This window comes from Empidonax traillii, unplaced genomic scaffold (assembly GCF_003031625.1).
Source record: "Empidonax traillii isolate 1590-97213 ecotype Southwest subspecies unplaced genomic scaffold, ASM303162v1 scaffold327:size604231, whole genome shotgun sequence".
Classification (NCBI taxonomy): Eukaryota; Metazoa; Chordata; class Aves; order Passeriformes; family Tyrannidae; genus Empidonax; species Empidonax traillii.
Window position 1 is genome coordinate 532,954 of NW_020955520.1, and position 16,258 is coordinate 549,211.

Sequence of the window (16,258 nt, forward strand, 5' to 3'; positions counted from 1 at the left end):
AACTTCTTTTATCACAAGTCAAATATGTATTACACCATTCAAAAACATATTGAGTTAGGAACTGCAAGCATTTGACAATCACATCCCGAAATGGACAAGACAGTATTTATGTGAAGCATCTGCAATTACTAGGACAGACTAGGTCACTAGTAGTCTTGAAAAGATTTTTGAAAAGTGCATTTTCAGAACATTGCAGAACCAAATGGCCACCAAAGAAGTGACTGGTTCCCAACAACTAAGCATTGGAGAAGGTGATTTCAAATTCCTCAGGTATTCCTTAATCTGTAAAGAATGCACAGCTCTAACTTAACTTTCATACACCGGTATAAGTACATACCGATAAAGAAGTTGGAAGAACTATTCAAAGTTTACAGAGTATAAGAACACAAAATAATCATATTTGGGTTTATTTATCTGAGTGGAAAACATCTAAGCTGGATCAGTAGACCTAATTTTGATTTATCTCAACCAAGCCATCTAGATGTTAAATGCATATTTACCAGTAACACTGACAGCTCTTACAGCTTACCTCTCCCAACAGCATGGACAACTGATGGGCCAAAGCCCCGGATTTGGAATCCAAGCCCATCTGCAGAGTCAGGAATCTTCACTGTCCTGATACAAGGAAAGATTGAATACGAATGCAGCAAAAGGTAGCAGCATATTGTTACTCAAGATAAAAGTAGACAGCTACAAGCAGATTACAAGGGTGTACGACTCCACATTTTTATTCGATTCACAGTTTCAGATTCTGCAGCATTCATATTCCAGATACTGTTCACCACTGATATCAGAAATAAGAGAAAGGTGAGACAGCAAATAATATCTATTTCACAGGGAAATTTGATATACCAATTACAACCAAAACACCACCATAACTTTAAAATTCCTCCCAAAGGGACTGGTATTTGGGTAAGTTGCCACAGCACTGCAACACTGAAAGGCCCAGGAAGGCAGTCAGTCTCTCAACCAACAGGTCAGAGCCTGGGGATCACAGAGCATGGCAGGTCTGGTCAGATGAGCTGCAGGAGAGCCTAAACCCCATACTGTAATTTGTTAGCTTCCAAGTGTCTACTCAGTAAGTTTTCTGGAAAAAATGTTTTGCTGCAGTTTTTCTGAGCAGATATGGAAAGTACTGAGATCTGTAAATCACAAATCATCTACTGCTGTTCATATGACTTGTAAGCACATTGTGCTACACTCTGCTTGGTCTTAACCTACTGAAAAACACAGTTCTGAGAAGCAAAATTCACATCTACTCCTTAAAATTAAGCCCTGAGCTCACTCAAAGTAAGCTAGCTTACCCACATGGTATCAGCTCAGGATCTAGAAAAAGCAACACAGCTGCATTAGCCCTTATCAGAGCTAGTAGGGTCAGGCAAAACAGTGCAGTGATTTAACTTCGCAGCTTTTCCTTCCAGAGCCAGTTCTGTTATTATTTCAGAGATCTCTGCCCCAAGCTCCATTTGCCATTGCAAAAGCAAACAAAGTCAAATTGATTTGGACTGTGACAAACTTGATTTACAGGCAGTTTTGACTACTATAATTGCATCATTTCTTGCATTTCTTTTTTTTTCCTAGTATACACAATGTCAAGCATTTGGAGATGATTATCATCAGAGCAGATCCAAAACTCACTGAAGCCTAAAATTTCTTTAAAATATTAGAATATTATTGAGATTAATAAATTTTCATTTGAAATATATTTGTAAATATAGCACCATTTACTGTACTTACATATTAACTAATGTTGATATAACTGATATGCATTCTGAAACTGCCTTGTGAACATGATAATAAACTATGAAAGACCCTCACTGGCAGTTTAGGCTAAGAATTTAGGAGAGAACTGTCTCTTCTGTCAAAACAGTTATGCTAGCAGCAGCTACTGGCAAACAGCAGGCAGCACTGAGAAACAGATTCTTCAACTCCTGTGAGCTCCTCGTTCATCTGATCAATTCTGTCAACCTTGAAATCCACCCACAAGTTCTGTCAGAAATTAAACCAAGATATGTCTTTTATTCTTGCTACAACACTATGGTCAATTTGTTTGGGGGACTTTTTTACTGTGATTTTTGTTTGGCTGGGGGAGGGGGCGGGGTGGTGGTGCTGGACTATCAGTCCAGATGAGCATGTTTATGCCATATTTCTTTCTTTGCTCTTTTTCTGGGCTCATTTTAACTTCTCAAGACAGCATTGCTTATTAACAGGAGAGGGACATCTCCATTCTACCACTGAACCAAAGGGAGGTACTCTGTATATGCTACCTGGTAACAGAGCATGGCTCCTCTTTACTCTGCCAATTTTGATCAAAATTACTCCTGACCAGTATTCCTTAGGTCTCTTCCTTCTTTGTTATGTATAAACTAGCAACAACTGCATTAATCTTATTAATATACATATTTGCTGAACCCACATGTTTAGGCCTCACTTTGTATTTCTTTTATATAACAAAACTTGCATTTAGGTAGGAATGGTCAAACCTGTGTACAGAAATGCATCTGTTACGTAAAGATGAGGAGGTGTTTACTTGCTCCTGCTGTTTACACAACCAGCACACATGCTGAAGGGATACATTAGACCACAGTCTGACTATGCCAAACCAGCAATTAATCCCCAGACACAGGAACTTATTTAATACACACAGTGAGAGATAAGTGATCAAACCTGTCCATACAGTCAAGGACACTTCATTTGCATTTGTAATTCCTGCATGTATTTAAAGTGACAGAGCTGAAGATCTAAAGTACTCGTGTTTTGCTTTTGCTGACTCACAAATCTAATGCAACAAAATCTCAGGAAATCAAATTCCTTGTCTTTACAAAGTTAGTTCAGATACAGCATTTAAAATAACTTTGCAATAGTTCTCTCCAAAGTTCCACTGGTCTTTTAAAATTCACTTCAATTTTGTTTGTAAAATTTCCCCAAAGGAATGACAACTTACTCCCGTGGTTTAGTGCTCACAAGAACCCGCAGGGGCTTTCTGCTGTTTAAACAGGCTTTCAGGAAGCAATCCACTTCACTGAAGGGTCTCAGAAAAACCAGGTCACCATTAATGGCAAAGATTTTCTTCCCAACTTCCAAGCCTGCCATCTAGAAAACAAGAACAGTTTATAACCACTAGCATTACGTTTTCTTCTGCTGGCATGCAACCCTAGTAGGAATAATGATATAAACATTCACTTTACATTCTTTATGACTCCTTCATGTACTATACACAGGACTTCTACCACAAAACGCTTCTAAAACTGGTAAAATTGATGTGAAGGGTACAGTAAACACTCCTTGTGAAGGGATCTAAACACAAGACTTAATCAAGATTTTATGACAGTATTACAATACCAGTTAATAGTTTTACTAATTAACACAACAGCTTTGATTGAGCCATTTATTTTACGATGGTACTTAATTTGTTCATCCATCATTTTCCAAAGGAACTAAAGCTTCTTTTCATAAAGACAGACCTAATCAAAATTTTAGTGAATATTTGTTAAATTCCAAAACAGAACAGTTTTTAAACTTTGGTGTAACAAGAAAGGAACCACAAGCAGTTGAACAGCAGGAGTGGCTCAGGGCCTTGGTGCCATCTGAGATCATGGCAGAATCTGACTGCTAGAAATCACCCTACATAGCTCTGTGGCTTTATTATATTATTGATTTGCTGTGTCTATTTATAATTTAAATTTCATTTCCACCATGAGATTTAGAAAGCCTTGAAATCTAGGTCCAAATTTTTTCTCTCATGCAGGAGACTCATTCTTTGCATATCTAGAGACTCCTGTGCAGTTCAGTAGAATATGAATCTACACGAAGAGCATCTAAAGCAATACCAACACAGAGGAAGACTGCAATTTATTCATTTAGATTCTCAAATTCTAGGCTTTATATAAAGCTTGATACATCTTTTACTATGATGTATTTACTATGATCTTTTACTGTGCAACTCACAGACTAGCTCTATACTCATTTCACATTTTACCAAAACTGTTTATTCCACTCAGGATTAATGTCATAACTGGAATATTATAAAATGCATAAAAATAAGATTATAAATTTTATATCACTCAATGTGACAATTTAGCTGAGCAGAAAATAAGTGTTCATGGTCAGAGCAACGTGTTAAACAACAAAAAAAACAAACCAACAAAACAAAACCAAAACCAAAACCAACCAATCAATCAACCAAAAAAACACCAAAAAAAAAAAAAGGAAAAAAATGAGTAAGATTCATAAGCGCAGCCTTCTTGGAAAGTTGTCACAGTTACCTTCTACTGCTACAGACTTTCCTATCTGATGCACAAAGCATACATCTGTGACCAAGTAAATAAAACAGGGAAGATAATTTATAATACTCGATACCTCAGCATTTGATCCTTTCTCCACCACTTTAATAATAGGCACCTTATTTTTATCTTCTAAACCAAAACCATAGGTGCCTTCATTAGATGTAATCTGAAAAATAAAATTGTTTAAAATATTGTTCAGAGAGCCATTAAGAAAAGCTGAAGTATATCCTCATTAAATAAACAGCCCTAATTTATTGTCACTATGACCAATTTTTTTACTCATCAAAGCATAGAATCATTGGGTTTCACTCACCAGTAATGACTTGGCTATGACATTTTCCACTACTTTCAGATCATGTTTCATGAGTCTGTGCTTCATATTTGATCCTTCCATTTCTTCATCCGCATAAAAACGGAACAGCAATGGTTCATCTTTAAATTCACTTTTCTCTAAGACTGTGTGATAGAAACCCACACGTATTAATCCTTTTTTAATTTTGAACCTTTGAATATCATGTCTTTCATAAGCCATAAAATACTGAGCATGCATACCCATATTGAATGCTAGCAAACTATTTTTGTGTGTTTGTGTGAATCCAGGGAAATCGTTTAACATATTCAACAATTGTTATTCGGATCTATTACAGATAGGTATCTCTAATCTTATTTTTCAACAAAACATCTAGATTCCACCATGTTTAGAAAGCCTATTAGCTTGAAATCATTTTAGTAAAAATGCAAAGTGCAAAGTTTCTTCCTAAAAGGGATTTTAAAATATGATTTTGAAGAGTTCTGCTAGGCAGCTGCTGAAGATGCTCTCCACCAAGTTCTGGCACTCTCCAGATGGTGAAGCCTGCCAGGTTCAGTCTCAGAAATAGGTTTGGTGGGGATGAGGAAGCATCCAGAACAGCAGATGGGTGCAGCTGGTATGTTTAAAAGTCAAAGGAAAAAGAATGAACAATACCAGAGCAGATGTTAATTTTCTCTCCTTCTCTAAACAGGCTGACAAAAACATAATTCCTTCTATAATTCCTTCTTCTTTTCATTTCAGTAAATGACCTACTACTTTGATCCTTTCACTGAAATCTTGCCTTTGAGGGTATTAAATGGGACCTTGTTCACCTCATTTTTGGTGCTGCACACATCTCTGCTCTCCTCCCCCTTCTTTGTTCACTGCTATCCTTATGATTTTCTCATTTTCCTCCAGTCCACTTTGTCCTATTATTACCACTTCACTTTTTGTTAAAGTCATGCTTCTCCATACTCTATTCTTTCCCCCAGAATGTCACACTTCTTTCTTATATTTATCCTAACTTTTTATTGTTTCATCTGTGCAAACATGTATTACCTGCTAAGAAATTTCTTGCCAAGTGACTAATAGAACTGCCCCAGGTAAATCCTTCAGAATATGAATTCCTCAGGAGATGACATAAAATTGGATATAATTTTCAAAGTATACAATAGCTAATCTTTTTCCTGATGACTGTGGCACAGGTCTCTTCAGTGATACAACAGACGAATTTTTCATCTGTGCTGTAATATCTTTATTGGCACCTGCATTTCCTTCCAACTATGTAGATAACATAAAAAAGAAAGTAAGCACAGCTTGTACAGAATGTATTTACTTACCATGATGCATAAACCCATTGTCACAAAGAGCCACACCAAATATCATAGCTTCCTCCCTCGTCCGGCAATCCCCCTGTTAAACCATAGAATAATTTTTTTAATATATTTTAATATAGCAGCAAAATGGAATCTGTGCACAATGGAATAATCTCACAGGGATGGCACTTGCTGTAGATTATATTTATCACCACCACCTTTACATATACATTTCTAGCATACATATATAAAACAGTATATACAGGTTTATCATACAATCAGAGAATAGTTTGGGTTGGAAGAGACCTTTATGTGCTCTAACTCTTTATACTTTGAAATAAATAGGTAAACACTTAAGTAACACTGCATACTCCATAAAAATTGAATGCAATAGAATCTGAAAGTATCAAAGTTTTAAAATTTTATTTTATGAAATTAGTGCATGTTGACAGAATGAACAGGATACTCTGCTCTTGCTTCTAGTTCATTTAAAATAAAACAGAGCTGCTGACAGCAAATTGGCACTGACTTTTGTCCATCTAGTTACTCATTTAGAGTTATTCAGAGCCTATTCCTTTCATTGTAAGCCATGAACAGTGTTACATGCTGAAGCATAAAGCTAAGTGTCATTAAAACATTTCAAGTTCAATTGCACATAAAGAAGATAAGCACATAAAGAATTAACAGCATGGTTGCTGACAGCTGATTTGTGTTACTTTACCAGCGTAAGAAGATTACACTTACACATACTGTTCTAATAACACTTACACAAAGTGTTTGCATGTTATTCTGCTTGATAAATTGCTAGCTTTCAAATTAGAATTTCAATGCACAATATACATAAATCCAAAGGTGTATATTTACCTGTGCAATCAACCAATCTATGAATTTGTTAGCCATAACCACAGATTTGTAGGTTCTCAAATGATAATCTTTATCCCTGTTCAAAACAATACAAAACAATTAAAAAAAAACAAGCAAATAAAAACTCAAAAGAAACAGAAAAATATCCGTATTTTGTAAACAAGTTAGTGCAAGCATGAATTGAGCATTTTATAATGGTTCAGAAGTTTCCTCTGGAGGAAAAAAAGCAAATTAAACTTTTCAATGCAAACAGAAAGGTGGAGGCTGACCACATCTTACTTGGGTGACAATGTCACTGGAGTATAAAGGCAGGTGTGTTGTCACATCTGGGACTCCCCAGATAAGGTAATGGAATGTAAGTGAAGGAGTGTAGTAACATATACAATAAGCATATAAGCATATCCATCAGGACCTAGAAGGCTCTGGAAGCCTGTTAAAAAAGTCATATTGAGCAGAGTTGGTAGTCACTTAAGGATTCAGTTATACTTTTTGTCTTGATAGCCCTTCAATCTTATTTGAGTACTCTCAAAAGACTAATGCAGAATCTTTATATTATAAACTACTTCCAAATGACTCTCTAAGGATTTCCCAATTGGACTCACCTAATTACTGGGGTAAACAGACTGTGAAGGCGACAGTACAGTCGTACACCCTGTTAAAGAGAAAGAGGTGGTGTTAACCCATGTTCACATCACACAGCACATAAGAGGCATGGGCACAGTAAGGAAGCCTATATGTTGCAAATACACTTCATTTACATAAAGAGTCTGTTCAGGTTTTTATGTATTTTCATGTGCCAAAACTTAATGTCTCCAGATAACAACATCGGTTAATAAATTAGGAGAAAGAAAACATGTCCAGTCTAATCTAAGCTTCACTGAGACACATCCAAAAAGGATTAGCTTTAAGGTAGCACTAAAAAATTCTGAAGGTTTGAAATAATTTGAAAGTACAGAAAAGTACAGAAAAGTACACAAAGAATAAAGCAATGTCTCCGTGCATTAGGGTTGTCATAAATACTGGTTGTTACTCTACACACAACTGAGTAATTACATTAAAAAATACTGTATTTTATTATATGGATCAATACTTTACTTAGAAATTTAAATTATAACTAATCCATTTTAAAAAGCAAAAATATTCAAAAATTAGAAATATTTTCATTTAAAAACAAAAACACAAAACATTTGGAGTAGTTTAAGAAACTACCATCAGAAAATTGCATTTATAAAAGGAAAAGACATTAGTATTACTTAGTGAACTACCAAAAACCAATTATGTTCACAAAATGCAAGAAGATGAGTGTATAACAATTAAAAATTGTGTCAAATTAGACTCCACTGTATTTTTCTCTGCCTGGTACTTCAGTACTGAAGATTCCTCTAGATGCATCTTACATTATCAAGTGCTAGCAAAAAAGTGAATGGCACTGTAACGTAATACCCAAATGCAGACATTTTTGACTGACTCAAATCATGAAAAATTTGAATATTAATGAGTTTAAAGGCAACTTTGATCAATCTTTTCATTATGCTCAGTAGCAATGATGTATAATACTACCTATGTGTGTTTAAACATCTCCATGTCGATAGATTTACTGCCTTGTTAAGGCACTAATAAAAGACATTCAGTTATAAGAGAAATTTAAAATCAGTTCCTTACGTATAGCTTCGTATCTATGAAAATGGATTGAAAAATATAACAGGCTGGAACATCAGCTTCAGAATCCGCCACAAACCTAGGCAATGCATCCTTCATATGAAACCACTGAATAATAACTATAAATAATAGTAATCTTTCATTTTTTATTTAAAATGTGTAACAAGAAGCCAAAATCTTACAAATAGAAAACTGATTTTGATTCACATTGAGATTGGCAACTTTGAGAGGATGTTGTTTATTCCAGAATAATATTTTACATTATTTTTCAAGCAGAGCCTCCATTTCTGACATGTTGTTCCTAATAACAGCAACCATTTCATTCTGTACCTTAGAGATCACATCCTGCATCTCATTTCTGGGGTAGTATGTTCCATCATCATATCGGAATCTATACAGCATGTGTTCAGGTTTGAATTGGTGCTTATCTGTAACTAAATTAAAAAAAAAAAAAAAAAGAGAGAGTATTGTTTGACTATTTTCTGATGAAATCAACAAGAGAGAAGAAAGTCAGCATCATTCTTTCTAATAACAGCCCATTACACAGCAACAGGTAAGATTTCAGACAGGAAGGGCGGGAAGCCCAATTAGATCATCCACCCTAAGTTCCTTTACGTCACTGGTGACAATATTTCTTAGAACATTTAAGTAGTAAAGAAAAAAAACAATTTCAAGTCACAGGGCAAAGAATAAGGAAGACACACATACAGGGAACTGCATGAAATTTAGGCACTCAAATCTTTCTAGTCCTCAGCGCTTTTGCAAAGTTTATGAACCAAATATCCAAATTAGACTTCTTTTGCAACTATTCAGAATATTCTTACACATCATTTTCTGTCCTCATTCTTGTTGAGACCAATCTCAAATGATTAACTAAAGATCTGAATCCTTCTCAACACATTTGACCAGTCCTGAACTGGGGGAAAAAGGGAATGTCTTCCCCTATATATAGACAGGCAGAGATTCTAGTTGCAAGAGACCAGCAATCATTACAAAGATTTTGATAGTCTGTTTGCCCAAAGACCCATGAAAAAGAATATTAGCAAGTGGATTTCAACTGTTTCACTGGATTCCAGCAGCAAACCTCAAAACTTCAAGCATTTTGTCAAAACAGTCATATCACAGGATACAAAGTTTCTCCTGGAAGCAGTACTACTGCAAGTCTTTCTGAAAAACAGCTGAACCATTTGATGGCTGAGGACAGCATTAGGCAGTAGCACCATCCTAGGATAACTTTTTTTATTAATTATAGTTTTGCTTGCAGCTGTAAGATTTAATTATGAAACTAAATTTACATGTCATCAATTGATAAAGGGCACTGTAATGTGTTCATTAATCAGAGTAACACACCTGACAGCGTCAGGTAATTCTGTGCATGTCATTGTACATCAAGTGATTAAGCCATCATACATAACTCTCCTCCAAAAACTTAGTTAGGCATCATAAACTTTGTAGAGTAAGGTGCCTTCTGTCTGTGTCATTTTTCATGCTCCTTTAATCTCTTCATTATCTCCACACATCATCTGACACACAGACATAAAAACTGAACTTCATATATTAAGTGGTTTCACCAGTGTCATGTGCAAGAGGAAAATAACTTCTCTATGTGCATTTGATATATCTACTAATAGGAAAGCCCAGGACACTATTCAAATTGCCTTGAACTGATAGTTCATGCTAAGGTGATAATTTCTAAGCTTTTTACGTATCATTGCTTCTAAATATACCAGATATAGGCTACAAAATTTTCACATTTTCACATATAACATCTAATGTAAATACCTAAATGGATTTTAATGGATTGTGGCCATTTAACTTGGGGAAAAAAGATATCTTCTAGTTCTGCAATTAAAAAAAAAATCTTATGGTTGAAGAAAAAATATATTCCACTAGATTAACACAAATTAAGAGCTTTTAAAACCAACAAGCACTGAAAAGAGAAAAACCACCAGAACAGTTTTGCCTAATGCCAAATTGTTCATTATTGTTACAGGGATGCACTGGGAGTGAACTGGGATCACAAAGCACCTTTCCTTTCTTGCGTGCCCACGATGAACAGAGCAGGCAACGCCCTCTGAGTACCACTCTGTCTTTGCAGTCCTGACTTACAGATTGCACCAGAAACTAAGGCAGCTTCACAGAGCTGGCACATCCTGAGTTTCAAACACTTAAAGCTGATGAAAAGGTGTATTACCACTAAAATAAGAAAGCCCAAGTTGGTTGGGCTGTACTTACATTTATGCTGGGATATATATCTATACGGCACAGACTACGAAAAACAGATCTGGTCTTCTCATTTACTTTTTTGCCAGTGTAATTTTAAACCACATCAGTACATCAGTCCAAGAAACTGTGCAGCCACATAAATACTTATTCATTTTAAAACTATCTCATATTCAGTTTATTTTTGTAACTACAAAGCTCCTTACTACCTTGACACAAAGCTTCCATCTCTAATTATCATCAGCAAGTGACTGGACCAAGTTCTCAGCCCACTGACTAACACAAGTCATTTCAGATATCAGAGAATTCCACCAGGTGGATTTAAAATAGCAGCATAGCAAGACACAACAAGATTGTTCCCCTTATATAAAGTGGGGGGGGGGGGGGGGGGGAAGGAAAAGCCATAACTTTTCTACTTGCAAGAGTTCACACACCAGGAGGTAAAACAGTTCCCATCACAACATGGTTCTGTCACTGCTAGAATGAACTCCAGCACAGTGACAGTGATGGCCTAGTGAATACGCAAACTCTAACAAAGGCCTCTATAATATTTGCAATGTAAATAACAGCCAAACTTTCTTTCTCCCTTGCTCCCTCTGTGAAAACAGATGGTTCATTCAACTCTATTTTAAGAATGCTATTTTCAGCGAACCACAGCTGGATCCACTATTCAAAGTAGCATGTCTGGCTTACATTTCTATGCTCTAATATAATTACCCTTTTATCTCATGAAACTACACAATATTCATTTAACTCTGTATTGAGAAAGTCTATCATTGCATTTAGGATATAAATTACAAAATCAGGAGAAGAATCTGGCAACTAAATGATTTCATTGAAAACAATTCTCTGTGTGTAGTAAACATAATGGCATCTGACATTTGAATGATGGTGGAGGAAAATCACGTAGACTGACATTGAAGAATTAAAGGCTACATGACCACCGGTGAATAACCTTAATGTTTTTCCTCCTACTCTCCATGTGTTTAAAACACACACAGCTAAGTGGCACTATGTTTCTTCCACTTTTTTTCCAGTCAAGGACACTAAAAACTTGATTATTAATCAGTAATAAATTCATTTCTGGATGGAGGATAGTAGTGTACTAGATGGAGGTTTAGAGTGCATATTACCAATGAATTCATCTAAATTTACACCCTGGATCTATGATGGAACGGTAGCTAAATGACAGCTGTTTCATCACTTGGTTTTTAAGTGACAGTACCTATTGTATGCCAAATATGCCTTCAAAACTGGAAGTTTCTCCAATTCATTTATACGATCCTGTTAGACTACATCTTGTAATAGGGACAGAGATGAGGACCTGCTCTGGAAAGAGAAAAATGCTGCCAATGCAAATTATCTGCAAAAATCAAACATTCTTGTTGGCTCAAAAAATGAACCATTTGAGAGATACTTCTCTCCACAATGAGCTAAATGCAGAGAGCTGACTTAAAGTTTCAACATAAAAATATAAATTTTAATCATTATACAAGGCAGTGAAAAGAAGGCCTTAAAATTCAAAAAATTAAACTGTTGGGTTCTAGGCTGGATTCCATCAGCTTGAGTTGTAATACCTAACAGATGAGCAGGCACATTTATCAACAGCCAACTGTGACTCACTCTCTTGTACAACTCTTAGCTGAACATGTATCCCTAAAATGCCTGACCTTAAAAAAGGTTAAAATCCTTAAAAGTAGTGTACTGTTCTGTGTTCCCCCAGAACTTATTTTTGCTTACAAGAGAACAGCAATGTTTCTCTAGGTCCCTGTTTTCAATGTTGTGATCCCAACAGCATAGATGTAACGTGATTAAATCAATGAAGCCTTTCCCAGTAAATCTGCTATGCATGGACAATGGGCTCATAAGGTCCCTGGAAGGATATAATGCAGATTCAACAAGCTGTCTTGCGTTAACAAGACCATATTTTTGTCAGATGAAATTAAGTCCACTCTAATTACAATAATTATCTTGAAAAGAAGTAATTCAAAACTGACTATATTTACCATGATGGATTATGCCATTCTCTAATAAAGCTTGGCCAAGGTGAACACCTTCTTCAGATTTGTGTATCTCTCCAATTTCCAACAGCCAGGACACAAATTCACTGAAATAAAAAGAGATACAGAAAACAAACCTTACAGGTCATACTACCAAACCTATTGCATTTCCATCTCCATTATTAGTGTTTCTAACTAGTCTATGTCAACCAGTGAATGATTCTTAAGCCTAGTGATCTTCAAATTATTAAAATTGATGATGATAACCCCCTTTATTTTGATGTAAACACATATGGTTTCCCATGAGATGTTTTCTTTTTTCTGCTCAGAAGTTTTCCATGCATAAAGTTTACCTGGCACATAGTGAAGACTTTCCGTGTTTTCTGGGATTTCCTAAACTAGCATAGCCACATTGGACCAGACACACCAATATAAGGCAATCCCAGACACATCTACTCCACCTGCCCAGGACAGATATGTCATGATGACAGACCACAACCACAGTATGACAAAATAGTAGGCTTGTTACTTCCAAGGTCTGACAGGACATCCTGAGCATATACACAAACTATATACTTCATGTGCAGGAAACGCCTGCCTTGTATCACAGTAAAACTGATGCAGTTCAGAGACATCAAGTTTATGGCATATGTGTAGGTTACAAATCAAAAGTGTAACGAGGTAGTGCAACCTTTGCAGTCACGGGTGAGCCGGGGCCAGCAGGAGTGTTCTTCAAAAGGATCCACTCGGAACACAGCACACAGAAAAGCAGCATTTGATGGTAGTTTAAATGGCTCCTCACCATGAGTGTATTCTTTACCTGCTCCCAACAACTTCACTGAGTAAATATGACTCAACTGTAATCCAATCATTAATCTTAATCCTGGTTTCCATTCTCTTCAACTATGTCACTTCTGACAGCACACAAGAATCTCCCAAGTTTCATTTCCCATTTTGAACCTAGTGGTAGCCTCCTTACAACTTGTTTGTGTGAAATTTGCTGTACTTTATAAAAGCGCTTTTCATGCTTAACCATCTTATGGTCGAACGGAATAAGTGATAAACCCCTTTTTTTCCATATACACATTTTTAGGGTATCTATTTCTTTGTCTTTCATTCAGTCTTAAGCCGTATATATAATGTGGCATTATAAAGATCCCCCTGGTAATACTGATAAATTTTTAAACACATAAACGTTACTTAGTAACTCTGTTCCTGATATTCAAGCAAGAGGAGGATAGGAGCACTTTTAGAGGCAGAGACTGGTCAAAGTGGAATAAATAATAAATAAATTTTACATTCCAAACTAGTCATTACAGAGACAAAGTGCAATAATCAAGTCAGGAATCATTTTTTTAAAGAAACTAATTCACTTGACACACTTTCATATTTTCATCATGCCTTTGCAGCCTTTTCTCTTTAACAGAACTACTTTGCAATACAAGTATATATATTCATAAATTTCAGGCAGACCAGTTTACATTTTGGCTAAACTCTGTGAGACAAATAGGCCTAACAGACATTGCAAATGAAGCGTGGTTTCCACAGAATCCCAAAGAAGATTTAAAATGTGTTTTTATAGGGTAAAAATTCGTGCTATCAAATGCATGTAATACCTTCCAAGAAAGCATTTGGGAAAAGTGGTTAATTTCCTCTTCCTGTCTTTGATGAGATTCCCTTGTTTGCACATCATTTTGTACAGTCTTTCTCCTTGCTCAGAGATCATCACCCAAGTGTCCTGTTCCATGCCCAATTTTAAACCTGCCAAAAATGCATTAAAACTTTATGAAGTGATATTGCCATTATATTTCAGTATCTTCCCCGAAATGGAGAAGCAATACCAATATTTTAATACCAAAAAAAAAGTAAAGGAATTGTTTCCCATTTTTTTCTAACAATCAAGTTAAACTATGAACATCTGATCCTCATAAGGCATAACCAAAAGATATTTTAAAGCTCCTTATAGTGCAGTTAAACTGTTAGTCATTCAACATCACCACTGACTTTTTATTAGTAAATACTAAGCTGTGATTTTCAGATTTCAGTATATGAACATTTGCAAGGCAGTAGTCATGTCTTCACACATTTGAAATAAAAGAACCTTGGTTTTGTTTCTATCATGCAACAATAAAAACGTCTTCACTTAAAGGAATATTTTTTTAATTTGCAATTAATAGTAACTAGTTAACTGCTATACAAACAGCAGTTTCACATAAGATTAATTCACCCCTTTTCCACAAAAGCATATACATGGCTTGATTTTTATTTGCTTCAGAATTTTTTCAACAATGGAAAGCTATCAATGGGTTTAGCTCAATATTTTTTAGAGGTTTACTTTTTCCGTGTTTATCTTCTTGAAAAAATCATTATGTTTTCTGAGAAACAGATGATCAAACCCAGTTTTTGTTGAATTATATGCATCCTATGGCCATTCAGAGAAGCTTGTGTTCAAGGAATATCGCAGACTTTCATATCCTATATGCTTTCTCAAAAAACAGTTATTAATTCTGGACAGAAGCACACATTTCTTGAGTGTCTTGTGTACACGTTCTCAGTTTCTGTTCAGATTTTCACCATTTTTAAAGTATAACTGTACAGGTGACAAGTAGTGTCCCTCAATGCTCTGTCATCATCAATGCTCCAGTATCTTCATCAACAGCACAGACAGTGGGATTGAGTGCACCCTCAGCAAGTTTGCAAATAACAGGTGTTTACAAGAAAGGCACCGAATTGACAGAAAGACTTCTACAAAATTTTCCAATTCAGCTTGACTTCTCCTAGCAAGAAAATACAATCTATGAAGAGGTCCTAATTTGTAATTTAATTACCAAAGCTGAACTAAACTACTTCATTCAGGGCATTCTCTCCTTTTAGCTCAGCTTCTGCTGCATAGATTCCAAATAAAATCACAGGTTGAGTTTCTCCAAGTCCATTGAAACTCTGAGTCTTCCAACTCATTTTTTTTTTTTTTTTTGAGATTCTGTGTTGCAGCCTGGATCTACGTGTGCCCCAGATTCTCTCTTCTTTGTTTCACGGTTGTCTCCTTGGTGGGAAACCCACTGAAAACATCAGGAGCTGAAAATTTCCACAAATTTTTAGAATGCTAAAATCCTAAGACATGTCTTGGTTTCTGGATAGCTACCTCAGACCTTGAGCTTGCGAAGGTTTAGCTCAAACTCATCCCTTCTACCAGCTGCTCAGTTTATTAGTGTGAAACAGTAAGAATTCATCAACATAAAGTACTCCTACTTAATCTTTGTATTTCTTGTCTGAGGTACCAAGAACTTATGGGATCCAAGAAACTTAACAGTGAAGTGGAATGAAAACATTTTAGTCGGTTCCTGAAAAGGTCCTATACAAAAGCAGATAAACCCAAGTTTTGTTGTATTTGACACCATCTCTACCACATTGCTTTCTCACTTATTATTTTAAAAATGTTGAGGTTTTAGAACGTTAAAGTTTTTTTTTTTTTTAGCTTTTCTGCTTATAATTCCTGGTGACACTATTAATTAGCTAGCACTCAAATACCCTATTTGAAACTCTGGTCCTACAACAGATGTTCTACAAGCATCCAGAATTCAGCTTTAAAAAAAACAAAGAAAATAATGTTGGCCTCCATTT

The 16,258-nt window shown here is 35.7% G+C and overlaps 1 protein-coding gene across 1 annotated transcript in view; it reads right to left on the bottom strand.

The window, feature by feature from the left end:
* The window catches only part of PREX2 (phosphatidylinositol-3,4,5-trisphosphate dependent Rac exchange factor 2), a 122,127-nt gene that overhangs the window by 81,937 nt on the left and 23,932 nt on the right, over positions 1–16,258 (bottom strand). The window contains exons 9-18 of the mRNA XM_027891712.1: positions 14,254–14,398; positions 12,644–12,744; positions 8,745–8,848; positions 7,358–7,407; positions 6,756–6,831; positions 5,916–5,988; positions 4,600–4,742; positions 4,360–4,452; positions 2,945–3,093; positions 530–615 (exon numbers count right to left, since the gene is read on the bottom strand). Coding sequence (XP_027747513.1) covers positions 530–615; positions 2,945–3,093; positions 4,360–4,452; positions 4,600–4,742; positions 5,916–5,988; positions 6,756–6,831; positions 7,358–7,407; positions 8,745–8,848; positions 12,644–12,744; positions 14,254–14,398 — 1,020 coding nt within the window. The remainder of the gene's footprint in view (positions 1–529; positions 616–2,944; positions 3,094–4,359; positions 4,453–4,599; positions 4,743–5,915; positions 5,989–6,755; positions 6,832–7,357; positions 7,408–8,744; positions 8,849–12,643; positions 12,745–14,253; positions 14,399–16,258) is intronic.